This window comes from Hippoglossus stenolepis, chromosome 16 (genome assembly GCF_022539355.2).
Source record: "Hippoglossus stenolepis isolate QCI-W04-F060 chromosome 16, HSTE1.2, whole genome shotgun sequence".
In the NCBI taxonomy this organism is placed as follows: Eukaryota; Metazoa; Chordata; class Actinopteri; order Pleuronectiformes; family Pleuronectidae; genus Hippoglossus; species Hippoglossus stenolepis.
Window position 1 is genome coordinate 22,679,441 of NC_061498.1, and position 12,338 is coordinate 22,691,778.

At 39.4% G+C, this 12,338-nt stretch overlaps 2 protein-coding genes across 3 annotated transcripts in view; both read left to right on the plus strand.

Moving 5' to 3' along the window:
• abat (4-aminobutyrate aminotransferase) overlaps positions 1 to 10,175 on the plus strand; it is a 45,554-nt gene extending 35,379 nt beyond the window's left edge. Inside the window, exons 9-16 of the mRNA XM_035180837.2 lie at positions 315 to 377; positions 493 to 556; positions 901 to 1,049; positions 1,913 to 2,050; positions 3,837 to 4,004; positions 4,572 to 4,718; positions 5,957 to 6,068; positions 7,423 to 10,175. Coding sequence (XP_035036728.1) covers positions 315 to 377; positions 493 to 556; positions 901 to 1,049; positions 1,913 to 2,050; positions 3,837 to 4,004; positions 4,572 to 4,718; positions 5,957 to 6,068; positions 7,423 to 7,544 — 963 coding nt within the window. The 3' untranslated portion in view covers positions 7,545 to 10,175. The remainder of the gene's footprint in view (positions 1 to 314; positions 378 to 492; positions 557 to 900; positions 1,050 to 1,912; positions 2,051 to 3,836; positions 4,005 to 4,571; positions 4,719 to 5,956; positions 6,069 to 7,422) is intronic.
• The window catches only part of LOC118123436 (methyltransferase-like protein 22), a 640,601-nt gene that overhangs the window by 56,907 nt on the left and 571,356 nt on the right, over positions 1 to 12,338 (plus strand). The window lies entirely within an intron of this gene.

The following is a 12,338-nucleotide window of genomic DNA, read 5'->3' on the forward strand; positions in this document are numbered from 1 at the left end:
ATGTACCGTGAGGTTCCACATTCCAACATAACCTCTGATGTGCTGTTACACACATGAGACCTGCATAAATCTACACTGTGTCATCAACTCTGAAAACTTCCATGTTTTTACACTGCAGATCCCTCCAATAAAGTATTTAGTTTTTTTAAATGGAACATTATGAATAAGAGAATACTCAACTACTAACTGAGTTTCTTCTTTCCAAACAAAAATATCTGATTTAATTAGAACTTGAATATTATCTCAATAACCAAATGTGAATTCATCTTCAGAATCAATGTTTGAGGTTCTGACTGTGTTGGCTTTTGCTGTAGAACAAGGAACGAGGTACCGACACAGCATCTGATGAAGACCTCAGCACCTGTATGATTAACCAGGTGGGTGAAAGAAATCTCACTACTTATTCTAATATTTGGGGATTTCTACTTACATTGTGTTCTTCTTTGTTAATGAGTTTTTCTCTCTCTTCATCTGTGTGTCCTTCTTTCTCAGTCCCCAGGTTGTCCAGACCTCAGTATTTTGTCATTCATGGGAGGTTTCCATGGAAGAACCATTGGTTTGTTAATTGCTTACATATTCACAAATCAACCAGACAGCCATGTCATATTCAGTGCTCTGCAGCTTTGAAATCAAATGAAGAAAATTAAGGTCTTACTCCTTAATTCGTTACAGTCACCTTTCAAGAAAGGAAATTATTTTCTCCTTTAAGCTTGACACAGAGCAGAGACCTATAGAAGATTACACATAGATGTACTATTGAGAGATTTATTAATAGATATAGATGGATACCTGAAGTATTCCTGAAATACTGCATGATGAATAAGTATTGAAATTATGAGGCTGAGGGATTGTTATGACATTATAGATTTGTGGCTAACTAAATATTTGCATCTTGTTCAGGTGCTTTGGCAACAACACACTCAAAAGCAATCCACAAGCTGGATGTGCCATCATTTGATTGGCCCATCGCACCGTTCCCCAGACTGCAGTACCCACTGGAGGAGTTTGCCAAAGAGAATGCACAGGAGGAGGCTCGTTGTCTGGAGGAGGTAAGCTGTGTATGTGTAGAAGGGGGGGTGCAGAGTCTGAGCCAGGAGTGGTGGGATCGGGACATGAATGGCTTCAATTAAACAGATTTGATCCAAAATGTCAGGATGTCGAGGGCTACTTTCAACTACATGTGTCAGCACCTCTCCACAAGATTTGCATTTCCATTTAATTTGAAATGCGACCTCAGTCTGTGACCATGTGACCCATATTGGAATTCAATGCAACTTTAGCGTCACTCTAGATCAACATTCTTCATAATTTTGCGTATTAAATAAAACTTAGAAAGCTGCGACGGAGGTAGTCAGTGGTGGGACTGTGACGTTTTAGACCTCCTAAGTACAGGTGATACGTCTGTACTTAACCTGAGGGCTTGTATCGTAACCGGTCTGTGTTTGAAAACATATCAAAAGAAAAATGAAACTTGTATAGAGCTTTTCTAGTCTTGATGACCACTCAAAGCTCTTTACAGTACAGTTTTTTACATTCACCCATTCACACACACATTCATACAGTGCATCTATTGGCAGCACTTTGTTGTTCTATGAGGGGCAATTCGGGGTTCAGCATCTTGCCCAAGGACACTTCGGCATGCAGATGACTGGGGATCGCTGGGGACGACCGCTCTACCCCTCAGCCACAGCCGCCCACACTCACATCTGTGTCCTCCATGTTTACTACCGACTTCTTCTCTCTCTGTCTGTCTGTCTGTGTGTGTGTGTGTGTGTGTGTGTGTGTGTGTGTGTGTGTGTGTGTGTGTGTGTGTGTGTGTGTGTGTGTGTGTGTGTGTGTGTGTGTGTGTGTGTGTGTGTGTGTGTGTGTGTGTGTGTGTGTGTGTGTGTGTGTGTGTGTGTGTCATAACCAGGTGGAGGACCTGATCATAAAGTGGAGACAGAAGGGGAAACCAGTGGCAGGGATTGTAATTGAACCGATCCAGGCTGAAGGTGGAGATAACCACGCCTCCCCCAACTTCTTCAAAAGCCTCCGCAACATTGCTCGCAAGGTACCAGTTATCATTATGGCAACAGATCCTTTTAAAGGATTTCTTGTTGTGCGCATTCTCAGTTGCATTTGGATAATCAATAGTGGATTAAACTGCATTATATTACAATGTCATTTGACCGTGAGTGCATCAAGGACACAATCAGATTGTTAAAATAATTGCAAATACCCCTAAGTGTAAATTCACTTGTATATGGTTTTATCCATACTAGTTATGGTTGAGCTTTTTGCGACATTTACTTTATTTTCGTTCACTAGACCTATCATGGATTCCAAAGCTGCCGGATAGACAGGTTTAAAGACTTATCGACCAAATGTCCATGGGCAGCATGCCGGGTGTTCTCTGGTCATTTATAAAGAAAAAAATCTTTGAAATTATTATTGGTCATCCCATGAAATCTGTGCCTTTTTAAAATCTAAAATAACTTTAATTACCACTTTTTAAATATCCATGAAATAAAGACAAAAAAAAATGCTCTATCTCAGGCTATATAATAAAATATTTTCTGACTGTTTTTCTCCTTAATGTTTTGATATTTTTGTTGTGACAGACACACGAATAACTACATAGTACTATATTTCTAATTAGAACTATGTAATACATATATGAGAGGTAATTTCTGATATATTGTTTTACTCAGATGATCATGAAACACCCTAACATTGGAAGGTGATCACATCTATTAAGAGTGGCCATGTCCAAAATATACAGCACAATACAGTTTGAATTACAATGGTATGAACTGAAAGCCCATTTCTATTGTCATTTTTTACATCTTTGTCCACTTAGTAACAGGGATGACAGGAAACACATTACACATATTTGTGTAAGTTTTACCTATTGTTTTCCACTTGAATATCATTGCTTTGGTTCTAAGAGGTCTAATGTTTTATGGGTGTTATATCAGGTTTGTGGGGGGGCGTGTGTGTGTGTGCGCGTCTCTGCTCACAATTTACACCTATCTTCCCCAATGTTGACCTTTGCTCTGCATGTGTAGGAGCTGTAGGAATATGTTGAAGTAAGACAAGCATGCAAACTGCTTGTGGCACATGTCGATGCCACCGGGGTCTCCTAAACACAGCCAGAGATGAACCAGTTGCTTTTCAGCATCGTGTCGTAGTAGTAGTAGTGAACAGGGATTTGGTATAGACATTTGATGGAGATAGTTTGTATTCTCCTTTCCCATTCAAGGTACTTCTTTCGGGATCTTGAGTAATAATCAATCAATCAAATGTATAGCCCATATTCTCAAATCACAGTTTGACAAGCTGCTACATCCTCTGCCCTTAACCCTCACCAAGAGTAAGGAAAAACTACCCCCAAAAAAACCTATTAACAGGGGGAACTTTGTTAATAGGGGCATTCTAAAACCCCTTTAGCTGTTCTAAAATCACTGTAAACTACCCTCTCTCCAGGTGGATTGCTATATTGACAGTTCGATTTCTTTTTAAATAAATGGTAGTATCCATTTTGAGCCGAATATAAATTAAGTTATTCAGCAAAACCATAAAAACAAGTTGGCATGTACTTTATACTTGGGTTGTGCAAACCGTATATGATATGTAAACAGTCCAGCTGCTACATGACCTAAAAGTTTTGGTGCTCAGGATCCAGATCTCCCGTACATCGTTGTGGACCTGATAATTAAAACTAAAAGTGAGTAATCCTCCCTCTCAAGATCTGCCTACAGTGTCAATGACAGAGACACACATCCCCCAAATTGCATTCATGATCTGTTCTTCTTGGTCACTTCCATGTCTCAGTCTGCAACCTTTTGTCTCTCTAGCATGGCTGTGCTTTCCACGTGGATGAAGTCCAGACCGGTGGGGGCAGCACAGGAAAGTTTTGGGCCCATGAGCATTGGGGCATGGAAGATCCTGCTGACATTGTCTCCTTTAGCAAGAAACTCCTGACTGGTGGCTTCTTCTACAAGGCTGAATTACAGGCTGAAAAGGTTTGACCATTTTAAATGTTTTTTGCAAAAAGAATTTTGACCACACACTGGCCATTTTGGTAGCCCATACAGGCTGCAATGTCCACTCTACCCCATAGTAATAATAATAACTATTTGTATAGCACTAATCTAAACAAGGTTATAAAGTGCTTCACACAAAAACATGCATGGCAAAATGAGGAATGAATTATAATATAAGGTATTCAGTTCAATTTTAAGAGCCAAATCATAACATACTAAGGTAACGATCATACATTTATAGATAAACCCAACAGTTCCCACAATGAGCTATAACAACTATAACAACAATCCCAATCAATCAAAGAAAATTGATTGATTTGAAAATGACACTTACACATTGTAATTATTGATGTACTCAGAACAGTTGACTTTGATGTAGAAAATGCCATGAGTCATAAATGCTTGGTCAACTTTAGGTTACTGGAGTGTTATGCCACTATCATTAAACTGTTACTTGTAAAAGATTTTTATATGGGCTGATAGTCATATTTTATTAACATGTTTTTGTTTAACATGTTTGTTTTTGTATCTGCTCTCATTTTTCAGGGATACCGCATCTTTAACACATGGATGGGTGATCCATCAAAGAACTTGTTCCTAGTTGAGGTTCTCAATGTCATTCGCAGAGGAAGACTTCTGGAGGAGGTTACCCGTTCTGGAAAAACTCTGCTAAATGGTCTTTATGAGCTACAGGTACTTAATTGTGTGTGTAGGTAGGCATATGTTTATTTGTTCATCTGTTCAGGTTGCCCAAATTCTACCAAAAAGTGACCCATTTCAAATAAGCATAGATAACATCATGACATGAGTAATAAAATATGAACCAAATATAGACCACTAGCTGTGTTTCTCACATATTTTGGAAAATCATAGTATCTTCATATTAAATATGCAGTCCTTCGCCTCATTTTCACTCAGTGTTTGCTGTAGGCTGATTGTATTCTGAAAAATGTTTAGTTAATCAGAGTATGTCCAATATTATGGTCTAAATTTATGATCACAAGTTTAGCTTTGTGTATCTTTCTCCTCTTTGCTCAACAGCAGGGCTGAGCTCCACTGCACACACACACATACGCGAACAACAAAGCAGCGTGTAACTCTAGACAATTTTATTAAAGAAATATGAAATAGAAACAGATACACATACACATATTAAAAATATACAACTACTACAAAAATTCACATACACAGACACACCCAATCCCCCACATCCAGGCCTGTTGATTATAGTGTCAAGCACCAAACCTCTATAGTTGATTCTTCTCTCCATGGACTTAGACAATGAAAAATCGTATTGTATTTGCTGGTGGTCTGGTTTTCTGGATGCTGAGCATATGTTCACCCAAACGTGACCACCAATCAAGTTTCTCTGCCTTTCCCCACACTGAAAGCAAGTGCAAGACAATAGAGCCACATTGCGGCCATGGGGAAGAGCGGGTTGTCCTCTGACCGGAAGGTCTGTGGTTCAATCCCAGTCCCCAATCTGCATGCTGAAGTGGCCAGGACACTGAACCCCTAATTGCCCCTGACGGCTGTGCCTTTCTCTTAGAAAACATGCCGCCCATAGATGCACTGTATGAATATATGTGAATGGCAAAAAAATAAACACATATACAGAGGTGTGAGGGCCTGTTCAACACTGCAGCTTTAAAGTTCAGAGTATAATTTTCAATAAAGAGAATATCAATAAGATACTAGCTCAAAAAGGATTATATATAATAGTAGCCGTATTAAGAAAATCCATCCTTATCCCTAACCTCTAAAATATCAGAATTTGTATGTTTATATTTGTATTATACCATTGTGGCTTTGTGATCAGTGTTAATTTGTGTATCCATCATAAAAGGGCCTACTGTAGTTTCCTTTGATCATGCTTTGTGTGAATATGACCTTAATGTGTGTGATCATGGCTAAATGCATCTAACCCCCAGGCTCAATACCCTGGCATACTGAGCCGCGCTCGAGGGCAGGGGACCTTCTGTGCCATTGATGTCTGTGATGATGAAACGCGCAACAGAATCTTGCTCAAGACCAGAGACAAAGGTATGAGGCACATCACCATTCAATCTTTACTTATTCTTGTGATTTTGAGGTATGCATTCATTGTGGCACCCGCTCATTTTCAGTGGGTACTGTAGTTCAGGTCACAGTGTGGCTCTTCATGGTTAAACCCTGCAGGTTAGCTCCTGCTTTCGGAATTCCCTGGCAATACAATGAGCATGACATGAACAAGGTGTTTTAATACAGCTGGAATAGAAGTAATAGAAGGCTCATCATCTATACCCCTCGACACATGCCAAAAACTCATGACTGCACAATATACATCAATACTTTTCTCCACAAACCATTTCACTGCAGTTTTTTTTACAGTAAAATAAGTTTCATGTTGATCTCATCTCAGCACACTTGATGTTGATGATGATTAAACCTGTCTGTTATGGGCGGCTGTAACAGACACCGGTCAAGAAAGCTCGTCGGCGAGCTTTTTTCTTAGGGAGACTGAGAAATTTGGCATGAACGCCAGCGTCCTCACAAACTCCCAGCGCACCAGCGAGAGCTTGCTGACGGGCTGCATCACAGCTGGTATGGAAACTGTTCTGCTCACAGCTGCAACTCCCTGCAGAGATTGGTAGCGGCAGCACAATACATCTCTAGAAACAGTCTCCCAGCTATGCAGGACATTTACCACCACCGGTGTCTGCATCAACATCATAAAGGACCACAGCCACCCAGCACGCAGACTGTTCACTCTGTTACCATCTGGCAGAAGGAACAGGAGCAGGGCTGCATGCACCACCAGACTTTACAACAGTTCCTACCATCGGGCCATCAGGTTCCCTAAACTTGTAGTCAACTCGTAACTTATAACCCTCTGCACATCTTTTTCCTGCCTGTTTATTTGGAAATGTGAACGGACACACACACGGTGCAATAACTACACATACACATGTGTAAATTACTATTCACACACACTCCATACACTTAAAGTTCAAGTACCTTTCAATGTATATATTCTTAGTTTTGTATTGTATTGCATTTTACTTTTTATAGCAAACTCTTTTTACCTTGCTTTTATTTTTATTTAACTATTGCACTGCTGAGCTGACCTGTTTCTTCTTGTCCAACACCCTTCATTGTAATGTTGAACCTGTGTTAACTGCATATGACAAATACAATTTGGATCTAATGAGGTAGAGCGGGTCTTCCACTAACCAGAAGGTTGGCAGTTTGATCCCGGTTTGCCCCAATCCACGTCACAAAGTGTCCTGGTCTGAAAATGTGTGATTGGTTCTGTGTAAAATAAACTCACCACAAACATTCATGTGAAGTTGGGTGACAGACAGAAGACTGTCATTGAACTGTATGGCAATATAGTAATAGCGTATTTCATTGACAGGTGTCCTCCTTGGAGGGTGTGGGGATCGATCGATCCGTTTCCGTCCATCACTGGTTTTTAAGGAGTACCATGCTCACATCCTCCTTAACGTCTTCAATGACGTCTTGGCCCAGCACAAATAAATGTTGACCCTGAAGGAACCTGACATTAGAACCTAAATTAATCCAGAGGGAAGGCAGGGAAACTCCTGACAGTCCATGTAATGATAAGCACAATCCACCTAATCACTTGTGCAGATATCCCACATAACCTCTGATTAAGTTAGGTGTAGAGCAGACTGGGTTAGTCATCTTTTTGGCCAGAAATTGTTATAGTGATGTCTTCTTACATGTGCTGCCATACAAATTTATCCTGAAAACCACTTGGAACAGATACCAGTAGGTACAATTGCAGTTAAACACAATGATCACGTTTCTGTAAAATAAATCTATTGAAGTGCCTCCAACGTTTGAACCTTTCTCATCTGGATTTGTGTTCTTGTATAAAGGATAACTTGTCTAGCAGTTCTTCTGCAGACTTTCCATAATGTCAGCAAATCTTGCACCTTCTGTATTACCCCCAATACTATGGTTACTAACTTCTTAAATTAAAAACATTCTGGAAAAAACATACTTATCTTATCCAAAGTCTGTAGTAGAAGCAAGAGTCTAGAAATATTTGCTATCCTCTTAAAGCTGCAACATGCAACTTCACTTCTAGATGTCACTCAATTCTACACTGAAGCTTTATTTGATTCTTGCTGAGATATCACACAACTGCATTCCCGAAAAAAGTAGCAGTTCATTATTCAGACTAATTTGTCATTTCATTTATGTATGTATCTGGTTGGTCCAGTCCTACCAGCATTATTTTCAATTGAAACAGAAGCAAGGAGCAGCTGATGTTTTTCATGTAATTGGAAGAAATAATTTCCTGTAAGGTACTCTAAAGTACCTGTAAAGCTCTGTTCATCTCATCTCATTCTTGGTTTAATTGGCGTGATGGTTTTTACAGTTCTGGCACAGAAAGATGACATCGCCTTTGTTAATCTGGCCAATAATATAATAGCTTGATATTATTCCAACCTTGAATGGAATCGTTCATGTGTACAACAATAAACCTGATATGTCTGAGGTTTAAAGGTCAGGAACCACATTTAACATGTGGGTTTGTTCCTTTAGAAGGTAGCACAGCAGGAGACAGATCGATAAATAGGAGGGCAAAGATGCCACCTCATGCAGAACAAAGTCTTGCATAAAGTTTACTTAAGTGCTCATATGCCACTTACATCCCACTGCCCGTAACACAGATAGACAGTAAAGAAGGCAAACAGTTCTCTTGGAGACACAACTCAGTGTCAGAGACAAATCTGTGTAGGAATGCACAATATAGTTAAGATGCCAGCCTGCATGTCATTTGATGTTGCCCATTAGAAATGCCCTTGTTATGATTCTGACTGTTGTGTTGCTCTTAACGAGAATGACTTTTCAGCCTGAAATGTTGTAGCCCAGAAAATGTGAATCTTAAATTGACCATGAAAATGTTATAGATTATTTAGTGCCTGCATGTTACTTAAATCTGCTTTTTTTCTTTGCCACTGGATCAGATAACAGTAGCCATTGGTCACCTTAATAGAACTAAACTTTTTAACACATTGATTTTACTCTTGAACAAGAGCATCATATCAGTTGCCTTTTTTTCAGAAAATAATATTACTTCTGAAGTTCAACTCTCACTTTATTAAGATTTCAAATTCACCACTTCTTATTTGTGATAGATAAGTGGAATAATGTCATAGTCAGCCATGAGGCTTGTTGCTAGCCTTCTTTGGGACAGGCTCACTTAGAATAAGCTTGTGCCACTTGTCTAGGTAAAGTTTCACGAGTGGTTTCTATACTGGCTCTTTACTGCCCTCTGACACCAGAGAAAGAAAAACTCACAGGTAGGTGAGAACTATGGCTGTTTAAGCTTTTCCCCTTCAAGCCACGAAGAGGCAACGGTGAGCCCATTCCACACTTAAAAAATAATTTTAGAAGTAACTTAAAGTGGAGTTTTATTTTTCACTTCATCTCAAGAGATGAGTGCAAAGATTCAGTCTCAAAGTCTCCACTATATTTTAACTAGAGCAGCACAAAGCTGCTACCCTGAGCTTTTCTTTTGGAAATTTCTAGGAACTTTTCCTGTGCTGTGGGTGAGACAGATCCAGACTTATCCAAGTGTGGTGAAGTTGCTTAACTTGAAGCACAGGTTCATTATGTAGGGCTGTCTTGAGACACATTAGATCTTACGTTGTAACAAAGATGTAATAGATAAATTCTTAATTAATTTATCGACACAAAATGTGTCATTATTTACCATTTTTTATTTTGTAAATCTGTTCATGCTGATGTTCTGATTCTGTAGAACCTTCATCACTGTCTGGGAATGTTCCATGGAGCTTCTAGGCAAGTCTAAGGAATGTGTAACAGTTTTTAAAGTGTTACCATAACAATTTCCCTGTTATTAATTTCCTGAGATTCAATACAGTATATATGAATATATTTACATCCATGATGCAAAATTGATATCCCATAGATGTAATGTAAATATTTGTTAAACATAGTAAACTGGGTCAGTTTTTCTTGTATGGAGTTGTCCTTAGTCCTAATGACATGACTATTTGCACTGGTGATCTGAGATAGATGATTATTGATGTAATTATTTTAGATGACTCTATCTGTTATCTATAAAACATTGTGCATGTAATGTGATAAATAAATGAAGTTTTAACTTTGTACGGGAGTTTTATTTCTTAACTGCAAATGCTCTTTTTTTCTTTTAGTCTTTTTTTTTTTACAAAAATAAATGTCTGTTTTAGCTGCAAGTAGCATTGCTACCTCATGTTATGGATGCTGGTTGACACTGCACTTTCCCAACCACCGGACACTAAAAGAGTTAGATACTATTTAATTTTCTTGGTGGTGCATGATGCATTGCACATTTTGTATAACTTCACATGTCCGCAATGGAGGACCCGTTTGAGACATATGTCGTTTTGCTGGATATAAAGTCTTGATTGGACCATGACAATTTCATAAAGGTCAAATAATGATTCACACAATTGTTATTTCATGTTGCCAGTAGGTTCCACTGTCACTGTACCTACATATTGGCGAATACATTTCTTCAGGTTGGGACCGGTTGGGAACGTGTCAATGTTGGGAAAGATGGGACAATCTATAAGTAATCTATATGCCCTCTGCCAGACCAGAAAAGAAACATCACACACAGCCAATGGCTCTGGATCAGGAGGAAAGATCCCAATTGGGCCCCAAGATGCTGGGGACATGCACCCAGGTCTGATCAACCTGTGGTGGGCCTGCCTTAGAAGAGGGTGTCTTGTGATTAAAAGGTTGAAACACCTAATGACGCTACTGGTTACTGAGAGCAGAGTGACCACAAGCGCAAAGCGAAATTGAATGCCATGGAATTGGAGGTGTTAGTGGAAGAGGCAAACAAGCACAAAACATGCAAGTGTTCGTGCCTTAATTTGCTCAATAGGAAGCAGCACATAACACTATTTAGCTGATGCTTTTATCCAAAGCAAGGGGCCATTCGAGGTTCAACATCTTTCCCAAGGACACTTCGGCATGGGCTGGGATTTGAGCAGACAACCCTTTGGTTGGAGGACTACCACGTTTTGGCACTCCCTATGTGCAAAACCTTTAAATGCTTAAACACGGCTATTCTAAAATATGGTATACACATATTTAATTAGTTTCACGATGATTGGACACCATGTGGCCAATTGGGCTGAAATTTCTTGGGCATTACTTTGACCTCATTCCCAATGGATGTAGCATTTCTTATGTTTCTAGCCAAAAATATGTCGAACAAATCCCGCAAAATATGCAAATGTTTGATAGGTCACGCCCACTTCCACCAATAGATTCAGCACTTTAGATGTTAGTTTGTAGTTGCCCCTCAAGCATTCATACTAAATATGGTGACATTTAATTTAGTGGTTACTGCGCTATAGATTTTGGGAGATTTTAGCGCCCCCTATGGACAAAACTCTAACTGCTTTGCTCCGCCTGTTTTGGGACACGAGACAAACATATCTACCAAGTTAGATGATGATTGGAGGAAATGTTGATGAGTTATGGCCAATGTCCTGTTAAGCTCCGCCAAAAGGTTTTTGGTTAATGGCGTTCAAGTTTTTTGACCAATCCTGCTCATTTATTACATAATTTTTTATCTTAAACTCATAATGTCGTGTACAAAATTTGGTGTTGATAGGATTTTAAACCAAAATGTAGATGTCACTTTTTTTTTTCAAAATCCATAATGTTCAACGTGTGCGCAGAAATGTTCTTACTCTCCGCAAAAAATAAGTGTGTGCGCAAAATCGCCGCCGGATTCATGACACGTTTGCACCAGCCGATTTTGTTCTCACCACCACGCGTATTTTTGTGAATCAGAATCAGTCTAAATCAACAGTCCGCTCTCTGCAATTAGCATACTGCCACGCCTCTATTTCTCCAAATAAGGACATCCGTTTGTCATGAAGAGAACGATGTGCAGAACAGAGAAGTTATAAGGGACGGCCCCAAAAGGTAAAAAACACGAGAATCTCACAACAGCAGAAATTGAAGGTGTCAGAGGTGGAAGACACAAAAGAGATTCTTTTCTGTAGCATGTCCTCCTTGTTGTCCTGTGATTGAGTCTATGTCGGAGTCTGTTTCCTCCTCACTCACTCTGACATGCGCTCACTTTACGCTTTAACAATAAACACTGATCACAAGTTATTAGGACACGTACAGTGCTGACATTTACTTTGTGCTTTACCTGCTAACATTACTTGTGTTCAACATTTTAGGTACCTAGGTATTGAAATATTCCCCTCACTAAACCGCATTGTACAACACAACAACCCTGAGATGTTGAATAAGGTCCTG